Source organism: Marmota flaviventris, chromosome 3 (assembly GCF_047511675.1).
Source record: "Marmota flaviventris isolate mMarFla1 chromosome 3, mMarFla1.hap1, whole genome shotgun sequence".
In the NCBI taxonomy this organism is placed as follows: Eukaryota; Metazoa; Chordata; class Mammalia; order Rodentia; family Sciuridae; genus Marmota; species Marmota flaviventris.
The window spans coordinates 167,825,581-167,847,224 of NC_092500.1; the positions used below are offsets into that span (position 1 = coordinate 167,825,581).

General features: G+C 45.2%; 1 protein-coding gene across 3 annotated transcripts in view; it reads left to right on the top strand.

The window, feature by feature from the left end:
* Nucleotides 1–21,644, top strand: part of Dock5 (dedicator of cytokinesis 5) — a 189,478-nt gene that overhangs the window by 58,463 nt on the left and 109,371 nt on the right. For all 3 annotated transcript variants that reach the window (XR_011707190.1, XM_071610584.1, XM_071610585.1), the window contains exons 3-5: nt 14,285–14,325; nt 19,185–19,240; nt 21,082–21,178. Coding sequence is in view for 2 of the 3 variants with exons in the window: in XM_071610584.1 (XP_071466685.1) it covers nt 14,285–14,325; nt 19,185–19,240; nt 21,082–21,178 (194 nt within the window). In the remaining variant the exon portion in view is untranslated. The remainder of the gene's footprint in view (nt 1–14,284; nt 14,326–19,184; nt 19,241–21,081; nt 21,179–21,644) is intronic.

The following is a 21,644-nucleotide window of genomic DNA, read 5'->3' on the forward strand; positions in this document are numbered from 1 at the left end:
GGTTTTGTTGGATTGGTTTATTTCACTTAGCATGATGTTCTCCAACTCCAACCATTTACTGGCAAATGCCATAATTTCACTCTTCTTTAAAGCTGAGTAATGTTCCATTGAGTATATATACCACATTTTCTTTATCCAATCATCTATTGAGGGACACCTAGGTTGGTTCCATAGTTTAGCTATTGTGAATTGAGCTCCTATAAACATTGATGTGGCTGCATCACTGTAGTATGCTGATTTTAAGTCCTTTGGCTATAAACCAAGGAATGGGATAGCTGGGTCAAATGGTGGTTCCATTCCCAGTTTTCTGAGGAATCTCCATACTGCTTTCCATAGTGGTTGCACTAATTTGCAGTCCCACAAGCAATGTATGAGTGTACCTTTTCCCCCACATCCTTGCCAACATTTATTGTTGCCTGTATCCTTTTTTTTTTTTAATTTTTAAAAATTTGTTATTAGATCTTTATTTTATTTGTTTATATGCGGTGCTGAGAATCGAACCCAGTGCCTCACACATGCTGGGCAAGTGTTGCTATTGCTGAGTCAAAGCCCCAGCCCTGTTGCCTGTATTCTTGATGATTGCCATTCTGACAGGAGTGAGGTGCAATCTTAGAGTAGTTTTGATTTGCATTTCTCTAATTGCTAAGAGATTTTGCACAGTTTTTCATATATTTGTTGATCAATTATATTTCCTCTACTGTGAAGTATCTGTTCAGTTCTTTAGCCCTTCTTGATTGGGTTATTTGGTTTTTTGGTGTTAAGTTTTTTGAGTTCTTTATATGTCCTAGAGAGTAATGCTTTATTGGATTAATGCTTTATTCACTTTTAGGAATTTTAATAGGAATTGCATTAAATCTATATAATGCTTTTGGTAGTATGGCCATTTTGACATACTACTACATAATTTATTAATTCTATCTATCCAGGAGCATGGGAGATCTTTTCACTTCTGAGGTTTTCTTCAATTTCTTTCTTTAGTATTCTGTAGTTTTTATTGCAGAGGTCTTTCACCTGTTTTGTTTGTTAGATTGAGTCCCCGGTTATTTTTTTTTTCAAGCTATTGTGAATGGAGTAGTTTTCCTAATTTCTTTCAGTGGATTCATCACTGATGTATAGGAATGCATTTGATATATGGTTGTTGATTTTATATCCTGCTACTTTTCTGAATTCATTTATTAGTTCTAGAAGTTTTCTGGTGGAATTTTTTTCGATCTTCTAGATATAGAATCATGTCATCAGCAAATAGTGATAGTTTGAGTTCTTCTTTACCTATTTGTATCCCTTTAATTTCTTTCTTTTGTCTAATTGCTCTGGCTAGATTTTCAAGGATAATGTTGAATGGACATGGTGAAAGAGGACATCCTTGTCTTGTTCCAGTTTTTAGAGGGAATGCTTTCAATTTTTCTCCATTTAGAATGATGCTGGCCTTGGGTTTCGCATAGATAGTTTTTACATGTTGTGGTATGTTCCTACTATCCCTAGTTTTTCTAGTGTTTTGAACATGAAGGTGTGCTGTAGTTTGTCAAATGCTTTTTCTGCATCTGTTGAGATGATCACATGATTCTTGTTTTTAAGTCTATTAATATAATGAATTGATGTCCGTATATTGAACCAACCCTGCATTCCTGGGATAAACCCCTTTGATTGTGGTGCACTATCTTTTGAATATGTTTTGGTAAGCTTTGCCAGAATTTTATTGAGATTTTTTGCATCTATGTTCATCATGGATATTGGTCTAAAGTTTTTTTTTTTTTTTTTTTTCCTTGATGTGCCTTTGTCTGATTTTGGTATCAGGGTGATATTAGCCTCATAGAATGAGTTTGGAAGGGTGCCTACCTTTTCTATTTCATGGAATACTTTGAGGAGTATTGGTGTTAATTCTTCTTTGAAAGTCTGTAGAACTTGGCTGAGAATCCATCTGGTCCTGGGCTTTTCTTGGTTGGTAGGCTTCTGATGACATTTTCTATTTTATTACTTGAAATTGATCTGTTTAAAGCATGTATGAGCTCCTCATTCAGTTTGGGTAGGTCATATGTCTCTAGAAATTTGTTGATATCTTTGATATTTTCTTAGAGTATAAATTTTCAACACAGTTTCTAGTTATCTTCGGTATTTCAGACGTGTTTGTTGTGATATTTCCTTCTTCATCTTGCATTTTAGTAATTTGAGTTTTCTCTCTTTTTCCATTCGTTAGCATGGCCAGGGGTTTATCTATTTTATTTATTTTTTTCATAGAGCCTACTTTTTTTTTTGTCGATTTTTTTCAATTGTTTGTTTTGTTTTGATTTCATCTCTGATTTTAATTATTTCCTGTCTTCTGCTTTTGGTGTTGATTGGTTCTCGTTTTTTTTCTAGGGCTTTGAGATGTAGTGTTAGGTCATTTATTTGTTGACTTTTTATTATTTTAATGAATGTACTCAATACAATAAACTTTCCTCTTAGTACTGCCTTCATAGTGAGACATAGATTTTGATATGTTGTATCAGTGTTCTCATTTACCTCTAAGAATTTTTAAATTTTATCCTTGATTTCTTCTACTCCATTCATGATTCAATTGTGTATTTTTTAGTCTCCATTTGTAACAGTAGCTTCTGTTTTTTATTTTATCATTGATTTCTAATTTCATTCCGTTGTGGTCTGATAGAATGCAGGGAATTATCTCTGTTTTTTTTTTTTTGTATTGAGTAAGACTTGTTTTGTGGCATTAGATGCATCACTCTTAAAGTTCTGGATTTAGGAGCATTTTGAACTTGGGATTTGGGGGATTAAGAGTATGCAAACTGTACCAAACAGAAGTCAGACACAGTGTGTTTGCAGGAAGTGCTGGCCCAGCTGACACTCATGCAGATCCTGGTTAACTGTCAATCTTGCACCTTCAATACAGTTATTCAGGTGCTGGAGATCCTGCCATCTAGAAGCTAATTTTCTTACTAATTACCATCGTCAAATATTTTCTGTGTCAGGCATAGAATGCTTTCATTCAAAGAAGGGCATCTTTAATATAAAAGTGGACTCCTGTCAAGCTGTGAATGGGGAGATTGAGAACATAAGCCCATATCATGATTTTTCCAAGATCAGAGACCACCAAGTAGCATGTCGGCTTTGCAGAGAGATCATTATATTGGATCCAATTTCTCAATAGTGTTTATTTTATGGGATTACTTTTTAAAAAGAATGCTTGCCTCGCCAGATGCCCAGGGGTGGGTTCTTGTGTCTGTGAAGTACTTAGAATTCTTGGCTGGGGTCTGGAATTTCTTTATGACTTCAGGCAGCTCAGGACTGAGTGCTCTGCAAACATTAAAACACGTGGAAATGCTGAGTAATGACTTGTGTTCAGCGTCTCCTTTCCTGGTCCATCCTTCCTTCAAAGCAAATACACGAAATGGAAGTGCCTGCTGTACAGCCAGCCTGAATGGACGGCTCACGCTGGCACCAGATCTTGGCCCTGGAGGCTTCCTGTGTGAGTGAAGCTGGGGCTCTCCCTCTGCGCTGCCGCCCCACCCCGCCTTTAAGATCTGCATACCAGACCTGTGTGTGCTTTTCCGGCCTGGACAGGAGTTCCACCCGACATAATAGCTTTCTGCCCACAACCACAACAAAATACTACTGGGAGCTCTCCCCAGGCTGTTTCCTGCCTTGTGGCTGAATGAGTGATTCCCCCAGGGTGGCAGCTCTTCAGTTACTTACCTGCCATAGGTCCTGACATACAGCAGGTGCTCAGCAAATCTCTGTAGTATTTGAGTGAAGAGGAACCAGGAGCCCACAGCCATCCAGGAGGAGTAAGGTGCTAAGAGCCATAGCAGAGTAGGAATGACACCTGGCATTTTGGGTTGAAAGGTGACGCCAGCAAGCCATTGAGATGATAATGATTATGTTAAGATGTGCATTCAATTGGATATTAGACCCCTGCTGTCCGCCTAGGCCTGCTACTTTGGAGTTCTCATTGGTTGGGGAAGTGCGGTAGGAGGGATTTCCGGAGGAGGGATTTCCGCTTCATGTGGTGTGGCCCGGGAGAAGGGGTGTTCGAGGAAGTTTTGGAAATAAAGTTTGTTCCTGCTTGAGTGGCTCGTGATTTCGTGCCCAGCCAGACTGCGGCAGTAAGGGGCTGGGGTCACCCCCACAAAACCCTGGATGTTCCCTTCCATGAAGGAAATACAGGAGGCACTGTGAAGGCCTTGGTCATTGATAACGTTTTGTTTTTTAATTATTATTTTTATTTCATTTATTTTATTTTCCAAGAAAAGGCTTGATAATCGTCTTTGCGAGGTGCTATAATAGGAACCCTGCACTGGGTCACACGGTACCATAAGGTGTCTCACTTAAGGAGAGGGATTGTCACGTTCTCTTGTCCTGTGACACGCAGCCTGGTAGCTTGGAAATTCCCCCGTCTTTTGGTTCTTCCTTTTTGCTCCTTATTTCCCCCTAGGTCAACCATGCTCAAGGGTCATCATCCAGGTGAAAGAACAACCAAGAAACAAACAGATAAGAAACAAAATTGATTTAAAAAATCAGTTCTTAATAGCACATGTAAAAGTCTCCTGGGGGGCCGAGCTGTGATAGGGCCCTCCACGTCTCTGTGACTTTCATTTGCTTCTGTTGTTCCACAAGTGAAGATGATTGAAAGTTCGTGCTAATTCCATACCATCTCCACCAGCCAGTCACAGAAACAACCGCCTTTCCAAACATGAATGGCCCAGCAGCTTAGATTTTATGACAGGTGCTGCCTTCAGATATCTTGGCCTCAGCCCTGAAAGCAGGTCAGGCCGTGTGGCATTGCGTTGAGTGGGCCTGGTCACTCCCCACATCTTTATTTGACCTTTACTTAAGTACAGCTTGAAAAGCCACCACTGCTGGGGACACGTGTTCCCGAGATGTGTTTTTCAGAAGATGTGTGTGGCAGTAGGAGTGTGTTTCTGAGAAACATTAATTAAAAACTAGGGCCGGTGAGCTGTCTCTTCTCAGATTTAATCAGTAAAAAAAGGAGAACATTTTCTTCTAAATTTCTCCCCGTGAGATAAATTTGAATATGCTTCTCAAGTCCATCTTGAAAATGTGCGGTATTCAGGTCCAGGCCTGTATGGAGTCTCCCGGTGCAGAATGGAGATCTCTTTCCTGAGTGGGACCTTCTTTCAGTTATTCCATCTTGAAGTGGGTACTTGGAGTTAATCCGTCTGAGCAGCTGCCCATGAACCTAAGGAAGCAAGCTCAGCCTGAAGGGAGAAGAAAAAAAAGAAAAAAGAAATGCTTTTGAAAAAATGTCCCTGTGCACTATCAGTGTCCCTCTAATGTTGGTCTTCTGGGATCCTGGTTGAGTCCTGGGAAGGGAGGAAGAGTAAAATGTGCCCACCCACGGCTATCTTTATACCTCCGATTGCTGGGCCATGGACGTTATTTGGTGTGTGACTTTATTATACAGAATGCCTTAGGTATCCTTGTTGTAAAACATGGCACATCCCATCAGACCATCGTGGGACTGATAAGTCTCAGTTAAGGATTCATCTTAGGACACACTGACAAAGGTTCGAGGTAGAGAACAAATGGGCATATATTGTCCTTGTGCTTCAATGACGGGAAAAGTTTAAATGTATACTTCCATTTTTATAGTAATATAAGAGTAACTTAATACCTTTTTAAAAGAATATAATAATAAATAAATTCCAAGAATTAACTAAATAGAAGATGTTCCCGCTCGTGGATAGGGACATGATAATGTTGTCAGTTCTTTCCAACTTGACTTTGGACCTCACATGCAGCTTTTCAGGGTGGGTAAGGCTCTCTTGGATAGCTGTTTGCCAGCACACAAATGTGTCTGAATTGGGGTGAGCTCCTTCTGAACTTACCTTCCCCCAGGGCCCTTCTGCACAAGCTTGTGGCTCTGGCCGGGTGGTCTTGTCACTGCCCCTGAACACAATCAGAGATTGGGGCTGACACTCTCTAACTCCTTGAGGACCCTCAGGGCCTGGCAAGTTCCTATAAAACCGGACCTCTTTAACTACAGCTTGCTTGCAGAACTGGTTTCTCACTCGCTCAGGTGTCCCGCACTCTCGTGCCAGGGACAAAGCCAATAGAAAAACTATTTTCTGCAAACTGGCTGTCACTGCTGATAAAGCATGCTGTGTGCTGTCACTGCAGCTTTCTTGAGCTGGTTGGGTGAGTTAGAGAAGTGCATCACGGAAGAGGGACGTGAGACTGTTGGCCAAAAAGGGCCAACACTGGCTGGATTCCTTTGCTCTAAAAGGAAAGGTAGAAAGCCTCCTCCAGGAAATTCTAAGGGTGTTGGCACTGACCAGCCCTCCCTCTCCCAGGATGCATTTCTCACTGAGCTTCAGGGTGCGGCTGCGAAGGCACAAGCGGTCCTCCCCTGGTTTTGCTGTGGGTGTTTGGATGGCCACCTGTCTGTCCTGCTCACTGGGACGAGTCCCTGCTCCGCCCCAGCCCCCACCTGGACCAGACTCCTCCGCTTGTCTGAGGATGTCCTCTCTGGTTGAAAATAGAAATCTCTGGCTTTTATGCCCGTGTATTGTAGGCAACCAGAAGAAACCTTCTTGGCAGTTTTAGCATTTTTTGTAAGGTACCAAAAAAAAAAAAAAGTTTTTGTGGAAGCAAATTTAAGCGATCGAAGCGGTCGTTACTTAAAGTTGACAGGGAAGATTCTTTCCTGACATTATGGCCCCCCCCGGCAGGATCTCTGGCCCATCCACCTCTCTACCCACAGGCCATGGGATCCAGGGGAAAAGAAGGGCCCCTCCGACCTGCACCTAGAGTTGTGTCTAGGTGCAGATCTTGTCGCACAGTCCTCGTGAGAGTCTGCTCTGTGCTTGCCACTGGATCAAGGGGACCTTTGCTTCCTCATTAATATAGTTAACAAACATTTATTGAGTACCTGCTGTGTGCCAGGCTCTGCAAAGCACAGGGGGAGCCACATCTCTTTCCATTCCACTCAGGGGGTGTGCTTGTGCATGCGCATTTCACGCTCCTAGGGGCTGGTAGCCAGGTGCACCTCACTCCCGGGGGCAGTGCCTTGAGAGAGTTCACTGTCCCTCCAGCGTGGCTGGGGAGGCAGCTTTGTGTAAGACAAAGAGCCTGAGCTGGCAGGAAAGACCTGTGTATATTCCCAGCTCCAATGAGTCCCCAGCTGATTTGGGGAGAGGTATTTCCCACGTTTCCTTTCTTGAAGTAAGGGTGTTTGATTTCACCAAGTTCAAGGTTCTAACATCGGTTCTGTGTTATCTCAAAGGCACAAAGTTGAGCTACGATAATTAGCCTGGGAGACCGATGCCCTTCACGAAAAGGTACAAAAGAATACGATCCTCTTTTGCCATCTTGGCATCCTTTGGCTTACTCTGAAAAGCCCAGTGAAGTGGTCCGCAGGTCGGCCGTGTGGGCGGTGCCAAGCCCCAGGCTCTGGAAGGGCTGGTCCACTGCCCACTGTAAGGAGGGATTACAACTGATCTGTCCTGCGAGGGTGTGCACCCAGCTGTCCCTCCTCCTGGCTTCTCCTGAGGGACAGGGGCTTCTGTTCCAGGCAGAGCTCACTGGGGACAGGAGGCAGCCTCTGACCATGGAAACCTGATGGGTTTACCTGGCCCTGGGGATGAAACCTTTGACTTTGGCCTGATTATTTGTCTTTTATCCAGCAAGCTACTAAACCCCGGCAAGCTCAAAGGAAAACAACAGGATTTAGCACCTGCTCCTCCTCGGGAACCCTTCCCCCACAGACACAATGGGGGTCCTGGAAACAGCAGCTCCCTCTGTTTCGGGGCCTTTAATTCTTGGCAGGGTAAACGTAATTTGTTGATCTTTTATATGTTTATGTAAGGAAAACCAAATTTATCTCCTGGCGGAAAAATTAGGAGGGATCTTACAGAATAGTCCATTACTGACACATCGGAATGATGCTTTCATTGTTGACAACGTCTTCGGCACCCCCTGGGTCATGGCTTTGGACTCTGGCGCATGTTCATAACCCTCTCCTTTGTGTGCCAGTATCTCCGGGCAACTCCATTAAAGGGCCTTTTGTATTCGGTTGGTTGTGTATGGCTCTCTTTCCTTCCTCCTTGAAGACAATGTCTGGCGCACTGGTGTTCAGCGAGTGACCGGTCATGTACTCATGCAGATCACCAGCTCTGGTGTCCCTCCTTGGAGAGGATTTTCTGACCCACTTTCTAGAGTAGCTCTGTCCTTTATGTGGTACTCTTGTGTCCCTTCTTAGTAGCCCTGGATGAAATTGTCTCCCCCCCGCCCCCCGCCCCGCCCGCCCCTTGGCTTACGGTTTATTTCTTTTCATTTCAAAGTAAGCTTTAGGACTTGGAGACCTTGTGTGTCTTACTCTCCTGGCATCAGTGATTATTTGTGGACTGAGTGAATCGCGGCTCTGTGGTTGGACTTCTGGAAGGAGCAGTTGGACCACAGCATGAGCAATGGAGATGAATCACGTCTTGGGGGAAAGACAAGACAAAGCAACGGAGTCGTTCTTTGATTTCTTTTTTTCTTTGAGATGATCACTTTATAATGTTTACTTGGCAGGTTAAATGTTCACACTTTTTTAAAAAAATTGCAGTAAATTGATATGCAATGAAATGCATTCACCTCTGGTGAGCCATTTAGTGAGTTTCATCCAATGCAGCCAGTGGACCTGGCGCCTGTCACGATGCAGAACGTTTCCCTCACTCTAGAAAATCTCCCAGTGCTTGGTGCTTTCCTCCCCGCAGTTCCCATCTCGGTGAACCACCACGGTTCTGACTTCCATCATCATGATTAGTTCACCTGCAAGCCACCTTCATGTCCGAGGGACTACACCTGCCTCTTGTGTTTGGGTTCCTCTCCTCTCCAGGCTGGATTCAGGCTCCTCCATGACATCAGTGGGTAGTTCCTCTGCATTGCCAGGTTCAGCCCTTGGAGAAATTGGTTTCTTTACCCAAAGTCCCACTGATGTGCATCTCAGTGGGGGCCAGTTTTGGGCTATCGACAGTAAAGCATTGATACACGTTGCTGCAAAACACTGGTTTTGACGTATGTTTTCCTTTATTACAGGAGTGGACATTGCTAGGTCAGGGTGTGTGGGTGTTAATAGGAAACTACGTCAGACAGGACCATTTGCTCCACATCCTACCAGGGCTTGGCACCCAGTGTGTGTATGGTACTGTCTCGTTGCGTCTTTTTTTAGTCATAATTTATAATGAGCAGAAGCCCTGGGTTTGAACCCAGCACTGTAAAAAGACAGAAAGTTTTTTTTTTCTGTTTTCAAATTCTCAAACCCCTTTGTCTTCAGCCGCACCCGGTCCTCAGCCCTTGGCCAGTACTGATCTGTTTTCTGTCCTTGTGATTTTTGCCTTTGCCGGGCTTACCAGCACTTATCAGCTACATTTTTCTTAATTTTTTAGTTTTATCTGTCGTAAAGAAAAACAATCTGAAAAGCCGGATCGTTTCTACAAGGTGTGTCACGAGAAGCAGCCGTCCTTTCCTGCTTCTCGTTTCTGAGGAGTGCCAGCTCTCTCCACTCTTTCATCCACACACCTCTTCGTCTCTGAATATCTGTGCGTTTAGGACTTGGTATTTCCCTTGTCAGTTTCGTGTGTTGACTTCTTACTGTGAAAGGATCTAACTCTCCTTCATGCCACCAACCTTCTTGTCCCTAATGTCAGTAACTCAGTGGAGATGCGCGGTGGCTTTTTTCAGAGCTCTTGTTTGGGTTATTATCATGCCCGTGCACCAGCAGCAGAGCTGCACCCTGATCACATTTCTTTCCTTGAATACTGTGTGTTTCTAGAGCTGATTCTTTTCCTTTTTCTTTTCACACACTCCTGTTGATGTGCATTTCAGTGGCCTCACCTGTGTTTCCTACTCAAGGTTTCTGACCGAAGCTTTTACCTTCTTTTAATATGTCCTGCTGTGAAACAGTAATTGTCGTTACTTAACTACGTTGTAATTACCACTCAGGGTCTGCCCTGCCCCTCGTGGTGGGTGCCTAGGTTGCACCGTGCCACCTCAACAGCTGCAGACCTCAGTTGTTCAGGAGGGACACCCCTGCCCTCCCCTCCTCCCACCCTCCAAGGTCTTCTGTAGTTGGTCTCCCTGTGCCAGAGATGTCCTGTCCGCCCATTAGTTTCAGCAAGAGCTGAGTGCCCGCCATTCAGGGCTCCTCACAGCAAAACCATGAGCAGCTCCTGTGGACTCCAGATTTATCCTGCATCTCTCCATCTCTGCCCATTTCCACTGCCCCCTCCCACTGGTCCTCCCTGTGCCCATCTTGCCCATCTGGCCTCCCTCCTCACCTAGCAGCTCTAGAAGCACAAGGCACGATGACCTTTAAACCCTCCAGTGTTTCCTGTTGTCCCTGGAGTCAAACCCAGGTCCTGCCTGGGGTGCATGGAATCCCCTGGAATCCTGGCTGCGTCTAGGATCCTAGCACCCCAGGGCACCTTTTAAGAAGCCCTAAGCCTGGGTCCTGGACATGGCCTCTGTATTTTAAGTTTCCCCGGGAGTCCAGTGGGAGCCCAGGGCTGAGGGCCTGCCCCACTGCCCTCTCTGTTCGGCCTCCTGCCTGCCTCCTCTCTCACGGCTATGGCTGCGGAAGCACTTCCGTATCTTCTTTGAACCCCAAGCTTAGGCTTAACACACCTTTCTCACAGAACTTGTTTCTGTCTGGAAGTTTCTTTCCCTGGATATTTTCATGGCTGGATCCTTTTAGCTTCTGAGTGATCTCTCTTAGATGGCCTTACCTCATGGATGTCCCTTGTCACCAGCCATGTCACCAGCCATCCTCAGCTGTTACTCCCCTTGAGCACTCCTTCCTCTGAGTACCGACGTGATCTCAGATCACCTTGCGTCTGTGTTTGTTTTTACACTGGACTGGAATCCACATGGTAACCTTGCTCTCCTCCACACCACGCTCCTTAGATTAGTGTTTAATAAGTTATCTGTTGAGTGACAGCAGGAGCCTGGTAAGGTATCCCTAGGCAGAAGCCAGAACGTGCAGTGGCCCCAGGGACACTTGGTAGGTGAGGTGAAATGAGAAGATGGTAGAGTCTGGACTGATGGGGATGACAAGACACCAGGAAAAGTAGGTACCTTTGATAAGGAACGAGGCATTTTGATATTTTTGAATCAGAGAAGGCAGTTTTATCCTGGAGGGGACAGTTCCAGGAGAACAGAAATGATTTGTGATCCTACTGGAAGAACTGCTCTGAGCATAGACTCACTTGGTGGTCACGATGGTTGGGGTAAACTTCCTTTTGAGATTGTCCTTTCACCTAAACGCAGGTAAGAATCATTCTTCTGAACTCACCTTCCCCTTCATCTTAATAACGTAATAATTTAAGAAAGCTTCTGGGGGCTGGGTGGGGAGGGGAGCTCAATGGCAGAGCACTTGCCTAGCCTGTGTGAGACCCTGGGTTCCATCCCCAGCGCTGCATAAAAAGCAAGCATCCGAGGTTCTACCAGTCCGTTAGCGTGGCCTGTTCATTACAGCTGTTGTTGATAGGCACTCTCTGCCTCATCACCTCATGACACAGCTCAAAGCCTAATAGCTTACTGTATTTGATTATGATTATCTTACATTCATATTTGGAATTAACTGGAAAATGGGGCTCTTGCTTGTATTTCCGTTCAGGTTTGTCATGTGAAAGCAGCAGACACACTTGTGAGCTATTACCCTGTCCTTTGCAGTTATTAGCAATGGAGTTTGTGGAGCAAGAGTATGATTAAAACCCCAGAGACAGACATGTTCTGCTACTGCCGATGCCAAGGAAAATGAGTGTTTGCTTTTGAAATCCAGCATGATTATTTTGTGCACCATAATTCTGGAGAAAAAGCAAGGACGTTAAAGTTTTTCAAAAATGACAGGTTTAAGAAACATAATTCTGTGATGATTGGCTGTGCAGAATACTGTTTTCAGAAGTGCAGATAAATTCTTCCTGAAAGTGGATCCAAGTCTAAATTGTGACATCTTAGCTTTATAGGGCCTCTTAGAAGCTGAGAACTGCTTGAACAAGATTCAACTGTAGTTTCTCAGCATGGGCCCTGGCTCTGCCTTGACCCAGGGTGAAATTGAAGCCAATCACTTGTCCAAAACCATTTTCAAAATGTTCAACATCTCTAGCAATTAGAGAAATGCAAATTAAAAACTGGAGCGATTCCTTCTCATTCCAGTCAGAATGGCAGTTATCAAGAATACAAATAACAATAAATGTTGGTCAGAATGTGGGGAAAACGGTACACTCATACATTGCTGGTAGGACTGCAAATTGGTGCAATCACTCTGGAAAGTAGTATGGATATTCCTCAGACAACTTGGAATGGAACCACTTGGAACAACTTGGAATTTGACCCAGTTATCCCACTCCTTGGTATATATCCAAAGGAATTAAAAATCATCATACTGTAGTGATGTGGCCACATTAATATTTAGAGCAGCTCAATTCACAATAGCTAAGCTATGAAACCAACCTAGGTACCCTTCAACAGATGAATGGATAAAGAAAATGTGGTCTGTATACACAATGGAATTAATATCAGCCATAAAGAAGAATAATGTTGTGACATTTTTCAGTAAATGGATGGATCTGGAGATTAACAAGCTAAGTGAAATAAGCCAGACCCCAAAAGCCAAAGGCTGAATGTTTTTGTTGATATGTGGAAGCTAACCCACAATATGGTGGGGGGTGGGGAGAGGAGAAGAATAGAAGTTCAGTAGATTAGACAAAGGGGAATGAAGGGACAGGAGGAATAGGAAAAGGAAAGACAGTGGAATGAATCTGAAAATTTTTTCCTGTGTACATATATGTATATACCATGTGAATCCCACCATTGTGTACATCCACAAGAATGGGGTCCCAACTAGAATAAGATATGTATCAATTATAAGATATATAATTGTACAATTACATCAGAATGAATTCTACTGTCCTGTATAACTAAAAAGAACCAATAAAATAAAAACAATAAAAACCCATTTTCATGTTTTAGCAGAACCAAGCGAGTGCGTGTGGGTGGGTACAGACCCTGGAGCCCTGGGGGTGGGGGGGGAGCGTTCAGCTTGGTCTTTCATTACCTGATTTCCTGCACGTTGGCATCCTAAATTGGGGATGGTGTTTCTGGTTCAGATATCTTTTTCTAACCCTGTGCCTTGATGTAGGCCACAATTCTACAGCAGAGCACCCCACTCCTCCCTGCAAAACATAGCAGAGTCCTTTAAATTTTTGACTACAATTGACAAGTTAAACTATGTAAAAAATGTTATTACATCTGTGCCCCAAAGAAGGTAAATTCAATTTTCTACTTACAACACAGCATAGATTAGGTGACTATTTTCTGGTTGCTTTCATATAGATACAAGCCCCGGAGCCTTCTAGAACCTCCTGGCAGATGCCTGAAGGACTCATCACCCATTGCATCTGCTCCCTGTCTGTGTCTGGTACTTTACACTGTGCACTACTTGCGACAGGATTCCCTTGGGCCGGGTGACCACATCGATGCCTCAGTTGATGCCAAGGGGCTGGGGAACATTATTCCAGTCAATTCCCACACTACGTGTTCAGGGAGGTTTTGATATAAGATATTTGCTTGTGGACAGATTAAAATGTATACCCCTTCTATAAGGTATAGGATGGGAAAATATCTGTAGGTATATCTGTCTTTATTGGAATTTTAAAAAGGAAATTAAAGTCTTTTTCTAAAGCACCAGTAATTTTTTTTTTTTAATTAAGGAGGGTGTTTTAGCATTACCCAAAATTGCATGAAATGTTTTATTATTTGTTGGAGATATTTTGGGGGTGGTAGGGGTCAAATATCTATAGAGATAAAGTTTACTACAACTTAAAATTGACCCAGAATATTGATTCTTAACTTGGGAATGCAGAAGAATGAGAGAGCCGAAGTGAAAATTATTTAAAAAGATGTATTTTAGTAGTATAAGGTGACAAGGTATTTCATTGTGTAGAGAATTTGTATATATATAATGGAAGTAATTTTCAGACAAAAACATGTACTGAATGACCATAGGTACGAGGTATTATGGGTCTGGACTGCTATGTAGATAAGGGGCTTGGGCCTTTGAATTTCCAGTCCTCGAGTTATCAAGAGAATACAGCTCTGAAGCAGATCTGGATTTTTACTGTATGGCAAACGTGACTGTTCCTGTCCTAATACGTTGTCCACTCATTATCTCTTGGGTTCTCCTTTTAGCATGTGAGCTTCATGTGCTAACAGAAGAATGATAACTACTGACATCTTTATGTTATCCAGTAAACATAATAAGATTCTGTGTTCTCTTTTACCCCAACAGGTTGGTATCGAGGCTACACCCTCCAGAATAAATCTAAAAAGGTACGGCCTATTGTTGAATTGTTTATGTCTTTTGAACTGTCTGCAATCTTGTGTTCTCTGGTCTCCTTATCTGCTCTCTCTGGACCTAGTTTGCTTGTTTTTTGAGGCTTTTCTTTTGATCTAACAGCAATTTCTCTGACCTCAGTGCTCAAGAATAATAGTGTAAATCCCATGGACTGTGTTTCCCACCATCTAAAGCAAGGAGGAGGCCCTGGCTGGCCTCTGGCTCCCTGCCCCTCAAGCTGAGCAGGCTGGTGATGCAGAACAGTGCCCCAGGGGCATCTCTCAGAGAGGCCAGGACCACTTCTCCCTTCATCCTGCACTTTCAAGGCTCAGTCCCCCAACCGAAGGGCCTCCCTGTGGCCACTTGACTCTTGTCTTCATTGTCAGATGGACAGTTTTCAAGTCTGAGCCTCACTATCCCAATAAGACATGATGAAATCAGTACAGTGAATTCTAAACCACCATTTTACAAAAACATGAAGTTGAAAAGCAGGGAAGAAAATGGGGCGCTGTGGTAAGTACTGTCTCGTGAAACTCTTGTCCTAGGTGTGTGTCCTGTTTTTCATGCATTGTTAATGTAGGTATTTGATGTGCAGGACTGGTCCACCATAAAAGTTCATCTCCTACTATTCATCCCGGGCAGAATTTGAAAAATACCCATCTAGACGGTTTCTTTTCCCAGTGTCAGAGCTACTCATTGTCAAGCTAATAAAACTGCTAGTTGTGTTAATACCCCCCTTGGTTTATTTTAGATCCCGTCAGCTCTGTGCCTTTGGTACGGCTTGCTGGGACAACATGCCATCTCAGCACTTTGTTTTGAAAGAGCAAAGTTGGTCAGGCCTTCTTATATCACCATTAGCTCAGGAGCCAGATAGCGAAATAGGGAAGGGGAGAGAGAAAAAGTTCTGAGTTTATCAAGAGGGAAGAAGAAAAGAAACAGGAAAAAGCAAACAGAAAACCTCCACAGTTCTCTTTCCTCAGACACAGCATGCAGTAGTCCCGTGCAAGTGGGCAGATGTTGAGCTCCCAAAGAGCTCAGAGGGGGTGACTCTCCAAAGAGCTCGGGACCCCAGAACACCTTCCTACAAGGTAGAAGCTCTGAAAAACGTTGATTCTTCAGTCACACTTGGTGTTTGCGTGCACACACACACACACACACACAAATGCACACACACAGTTTGCTTTGACAACTTAATAATGTAACCAAACAAAGGTGACATCTACTTTGACAGCTCCCTAGTGTGGAGCCTTCTGTCTCTCTCCAAACCCTGATGCTGAATTTTTCTACCTGCTGTTAGATTCTCATGTCTTCACTTGAAGATGAATTATTTTCATATACTCTCCTGTTGACCCCAGTGTCTCCGACGGAGGCAGGTGCTGGAGTGAATTAAACCGTGAGGTTTAAGGTCTAGGCTAGGACTCAGGTGCGGGGCTTGGAGGCAGGTTACCTGGCCAGCAGCCACTACTGCTTAGTTGGGGTTCAGCCCTGCTGGTGTTTGCACAAAAGGAGTTAATAAAACTTTGATGTTCTGAGTTTATTAGAGGGCAAAAATATGGAGGTCACTTAATTCCCAATCTTTTATTTTGTAAGTTAATTTTTAAAAATATAGAAGAGCTGGGACATAGCTCCGAGGTAGAGCCCTGGGTTCGATCCCCAGCCCTGCAAAACAAATAAGCAAACCAACAAAATTCCCAGATAAATTCACATGAAATGTCAAGAACAAACGAAGTCTTGATTTTTAGCTGGTGAATACACACATGTTGACCAAGGTCCCAGACCGACAGGTTTTCCTTTTCAGAGTCTGTAAGGCTGCTTCACAGCAGAGAAGTGCTTGGTTTCTGAGAGCTTCTGTGATTTCCTAATATACCCAAACCCACCTAGCTGCTGGTGCCCTGAGGTCGTCTTTGATGGACAGATGTCCCCCTAGGATGTAAATAAGTTTCAGATGTGCTTTAAAATTTTTTAAAATTCATTCAATAGTTCCTTGTTTAAGCTTAAAAAGTCACATTTCAGAAGAAATAGTTCAGGAAGCGCTTCTCTTTGTTCTTGATAATTGAAGAACTTTGTGACATCCCGATGTGATGACCCCAGGTTAAAGCACCTTTCCTGTGGAGAGATCCAAGGAGAACGGACGGCAGGCCAAGTCCCAGCTCCTGAACAGGCTCAGCTTTCCACACCATTTCATTACGAGTCCAACCCATCAGCAGCGCTCTCTAGAGCTGTGCCCGCCTTCCTGTTGGGGAAGAGCTGCCTGAGGGCCTGTGGTCTTAATGGACATCCTCGGGGCCATTTATAATCAGACCTGGTCATTTAGAGTGGTGATGGGAGGAGCCAGTGGTTTTGTGAATTGAAGAAGCCAAGAGCTCTGTAGAAACTGGTTATTGATCCTGCAGGATCGTGGAGGGTGGATAAAGGCAACATCTAAACACCATTAGTTTTTTTTTTTTTTTTTAATTGAGTTGGCTGCATTAAGCAAGGAAAAGCAGGATTGAGAGACGGGCTATAAATCAGACATATATGACCCAAGTTTGCTCTGGCTTTTTTTTATGTGTCATCAGAAAAGCTCCATAAGCATCAGATTTACCAGAGCAAATTAAGTGGCTATACATGGTCAATGCCACCATGGCACCATGGAGCCTTCAAATGACAGGTTGGTAAGACTGATTTTCTCTCAGTCTGAACATCATGTCCGAACTCGAGCGTAGAACGTCGGCTGGTGATTGGCTTAGGTATCACAAACCGTCTCTGCTTATAAATCGGAACACTTCTGCCTTGGTGCTCTCCCCCTTGGGAAGGACAGAGCGGTCACCAGATTGAATGCATGACGATTTTAACTGGCCTTTTTGCCTTCTTGATTGAAAGAGTTCTTGCAAGGAGATTCCTTTGGACTAGCAGTGTTACTTTTTTGGGGTGCTGCAGAGCAAACCCAGGGCCTCATCCAAGCTAAGTTCTACCACTGAGCTATACCCCCAGCCACAGCAATGGCACATCTTGAAATTTCTACTCTGTAGTTACTACTGTTAAGCAGTTTAGCTCTTCCCAAAGCATTCCACCACCCCACACCCCATGCTTTTTAAATGAGTTCTGGACTTTTTTGGTGTGTGTGTGTGTGTGTGTGTGGTTAAAATGCATGAAATTTCACACCTTTGCTGATTTTCAATGTGCAATGCAGTGACATTTAGGTACATTCATGTTTTCATGCCTCCATGACCACCATCCACACACAGAGCCTTTTTACCTTCCCAACTGCAGCTCTGTACATGTGAAGCACTAGCTCCTCAGACCCCTCCCTCAGCCCCTGGGACCCAGTTCTACTTTGAGTCTAGCTGCTGCAGGTTTCTCATTTGGGACTCTCTGTGACTGGCTTGATACCACGTCCTCAAGGTGAGATCCAGAGAGCATGTCCGGGTCTCAGCTCAGCAGACAAGAGAAACACCCACAGTCCCTGAGGCATCCTGGGGACAGATGTGGAGCTTTGGAGTTCCATAAATCAGGACCCAAGCTAACTACACACACACACATTGAATGTTTAGGCTTAATTGCTTGGTCATTTTTCCAAAATTGCTCGCAGTTGGTACGTGTAAAGAAAGAGATGAAGTCGCCCAGTCTGTGTGTCCTTGGTCTTATCAGTCATGGGCCTGGAACACCCACATGACCCCAGCTGCCCCTCGCATAAAGCCAGGCCAAGGCCTGTACCTTCTCCTTGGTCCTGTCTGCCTGGCTGGGAGAGGGTGGGCCCTTGGGCGTCTGCCTGGAGCAGATGCAGGATCAACTCCGTCATCACCAACGCTGGGAGCCGCTTAATCCGAGATGTTCTTGCTGTTTCCTGTTTTACTGGCAGAGGATGAAAAGGGAGAAAGGAGAATATTGTACAGACAAATATAGTAGTGACGCTGGACCCAGGAGCAGCCCTGGGTGTACGTGGGACCCAAACCACCGTCCTCCGGGCAGCACCCCTGAATGGAGTGTCCACGGAGTTCACACCAGCTCTTCTGGGAGCTGAGCCAAGGTGTCCCCCGGCAGGCTCTCCTCTTCCCTGGTCTGGTCTGGCCTGGCACGGAAGCTGCCCTGTGCCCAGCAGTGCCTTCTCCAGATGGCATCTTCTCTCTTGGCAGAGGGAGCGTATTGCACTGTGAAAGAGGAGCTCTTGGAATTTAAGAAAACCCTCGGGAACGAGGTGCTTCCTATTGGTAGACCGGATCGATCCTCGGTCCTCTAGTTTCTACTCAGCAGTATTAATGTCTTTCCCCTTGGTCCTCCTGGGCCTTAGTGTCCCCCGTGGGCAGTTTCGCAATACTGACATAGAATTGCCTTTTACGGGTGTAGAAGGCAGGGCGTTGAAGGTTGGGAAGTGCTGGGAATAACCAGGTAACTGGTGTCTGGTTTGGGATGCATTTGGTTTAAGTGAAAGTGCTCAGAGGAATGGCTTCAGGAAGTCACAGTCACTTTAGGAGCCCAGGAGCTGGTCCCACAGAGCTGTCTGACTCACTCACTCTGTGGGATCCTTTAACGAGAACCATCTCGTGCGTGTTGGCTGTGAAGGGGTTTTTTTTGAGGCTCTCTGGTAAACTCCTTGCCACCATTGGAGCTCTGAGCTGACAGGGACCAGTTTGCCTCTTGGTTTATGAAACGTGAGTCCTGTGCTCTCTGAGCCCAGATCTTAATTTCTGCCTTTTCAATGTTCCATCCACACGTTTGTTGAGGTAGCCTGTCACTGTGGCTGACATCCTGCAAACCTGAGCAGAAAACTTCCTGTCCTCATGGTGTCCCCAGTCATTCCTGCGACCCTTGGTGCATTAGACCTTGGACTGAGGTTTTTTTATGGTCTTAATCACTACTGTTCTTCTCTCTGTAGGGTATTTTTCCTGAAACCTATATCCATCTGAAAGAGGCAACTGTGGAAGACCGAGGGTAAGTTCCAGTTCAGGAAGACATCGTGACAGGGTGCCTTGCACACTCACATTACTCCCATCTCCTTGGCTCCACTTCTCCTCTGAGAGGGACAGGATTAGAACACTTCCCTGATGTAATTCCTTGCTGTGTCTTAATGGTTCCTCCCTTGCATCTTGCTGATGACAGGTAGCTGTCATCACCTGAGGGCCTGGGCCCCTCCTTGTATTTACTACCTGCTCACTGTGTGTGTGTGTGTGCACGTGCTCATACATGAACATGTGGGGCTCTTCAGCTGAATCCGAGAAGTTCCCAGTCTGGAATCTTTGCAAGGGAGAGGAGTAAGTGGCAGTCTGTATGGATCAGCTCTGAAGCAGGGACACATCCCGAGCCTACTGTGTACCTGGGTTTTTCACTGCACACTGGGGACAGCCGTCCAGCTCTGCAGGGGTTGCTCATGGGCCTGATGTGAGATTCCAGTGACCTGATAGGTGTGAATGTGCTCTGCACATCACATCTGCTGAGGTTCATCTTGTCCCGTTTTTTTGCCTGTCTCTTTTGTACTGAAAAGTACTGCCTTTGTGACACCCAAGAAAATGATATTCAGCCAAACCGGGAAAGAAGCAGGGAGCTCTTGAGTCTCCAGGCCGGAGAGTTAAGGAGACAGTCAGAAGTGGGCCTGGAATCCATGGCTGGCAGGGGAGGAGGGGGCTGGGTCTCAGAGTTATACAGCCTCAAAGCCAGAAAGAACTTTCTCCATCCTAAGCTCAGCACCCTCATCTGAAGGCAACTTCACACAACTCTTTGATGGCGGAATTGGGACCAAAAGCCAGGTGTCTTGCCCTCTTGGAGAAGTCATCTTTCCAGTGGGCCATCCTGGGCAGACTCCAGATGTCATTTGCCACATTGGTGGAAAGGCAGAGTAGGAGGCCCGTTGTACCCAACAGGGCTGCCAGGTGAACTGCAGAAAGCCCTGGTAAATTTACAACTCAGAGGCTCAGCTTATGATGGGGTTAGGTCCCCATAAACCTGTTGCAAGCTGAAAATGTTGTAAGTCAAAAATGCATCTCAGACATCTAACCTGCATGTCTTAGTCTGCCTTCTCCCATTAGCCCGAGTTGGGAAAAATCATCTATCACAAAGCCTATTTTATAATAAAGTGTTGACCATATGGATATGCATTCAGACCTTCATAAAGCTGTGAAATAGGAAGTTGAACCTCATAAGCCGGGGGCCCTCTGTGATTCCCATAGGAAGTGTGCCCCAGGTGTTTCACGAGTCATATTCATCTTGAAACACTTCCTTCACTCTGTCTGGAGTTTGCTCACATTTGTTTGCTGGCAATTGCTCTTTCTTTAGCTCATGATAGAAATACTGGAGGGGATTTATGTTAGGAAAGGTAGTGGAGTAACTGTGAGGATTTTTTTTGTGTTTTCCATGCTGTGAAGCAGCAGGTGAGAAGCGGGTGCTGCCCCAGTCCCTGCTGGAAGGAGGTGGCTGAGGTCACAGTGTCCGGGATGTTCACGCCAGGCACACTCTCTTCCTGTCCTCCCTGGTGGAACCAGTGAACACAATGTTTTTCTCACTTACATTTCTGAGAACCACTGAAGCCATCATGAGGCCATATGGGGGGGTGGAGTCTGCAGAACCTGAGCTCAGGTGGGGGACTGTGCTGTTCTGAAATGCTTCCTTTGTCTCAGATGAGGGTAAGTGTCCTACCCGACACACGCTCCCTCCACGCACAGGTTTTGCCGATTTCAAGCCGGAGCGTCCCCATTCCTATCTTGCATTTGGGGAATGTCGTCTAGAAAAGCACTTCCGATCACCCCACGGTAAAAGGAGCGTCTGTTTGGTTCTCTCAGGCAGAACGAGACCGTGATCCCTGGGGAGCTCCCGCTGGTGCAGGAGCTCACGTGCACTCTGCGAGAATGGGCTGTCATCTGGCGCAATCTCTACGTGGTGAGTGTCCCTCCAGGGCTGGGGCGTAGCAGTGGCCATTCCTGGGCCCTCAGCCTGTCTGTCTGTCCTGCTCCAGAGGCGTCCTCTGCAAGGTGTGGGCTTCCGAGCAGCTGTCTGTGTGGAGGGAGATCCCTCTTTCCTGGACCACACAGTGGCTGGCAACCGGCTGATTCTCATTTCCCTGGAATTGGGTCAGTGATATGGGATCGTGGAGGGAAGTAGGTGTAATCATTAATTAATTCAGTCTTTTCTCAGCTGCAAACATGCCAATTGTCAAAGTAATAATGATAGTAATAACTGCAGATGCTTACCTAATCCCTCCTCCGTGCCCGAAACCACTGCGGATCCTTACAACACTCCTGTAAAGTATGTGCAATTACAGTTATTAACCCACCAGTAAGGAGCCTGCGCGGTCACTGAGCATCTCCGCCTGCACCATGAATACAAAGGCATAAGTGTTTCAGTG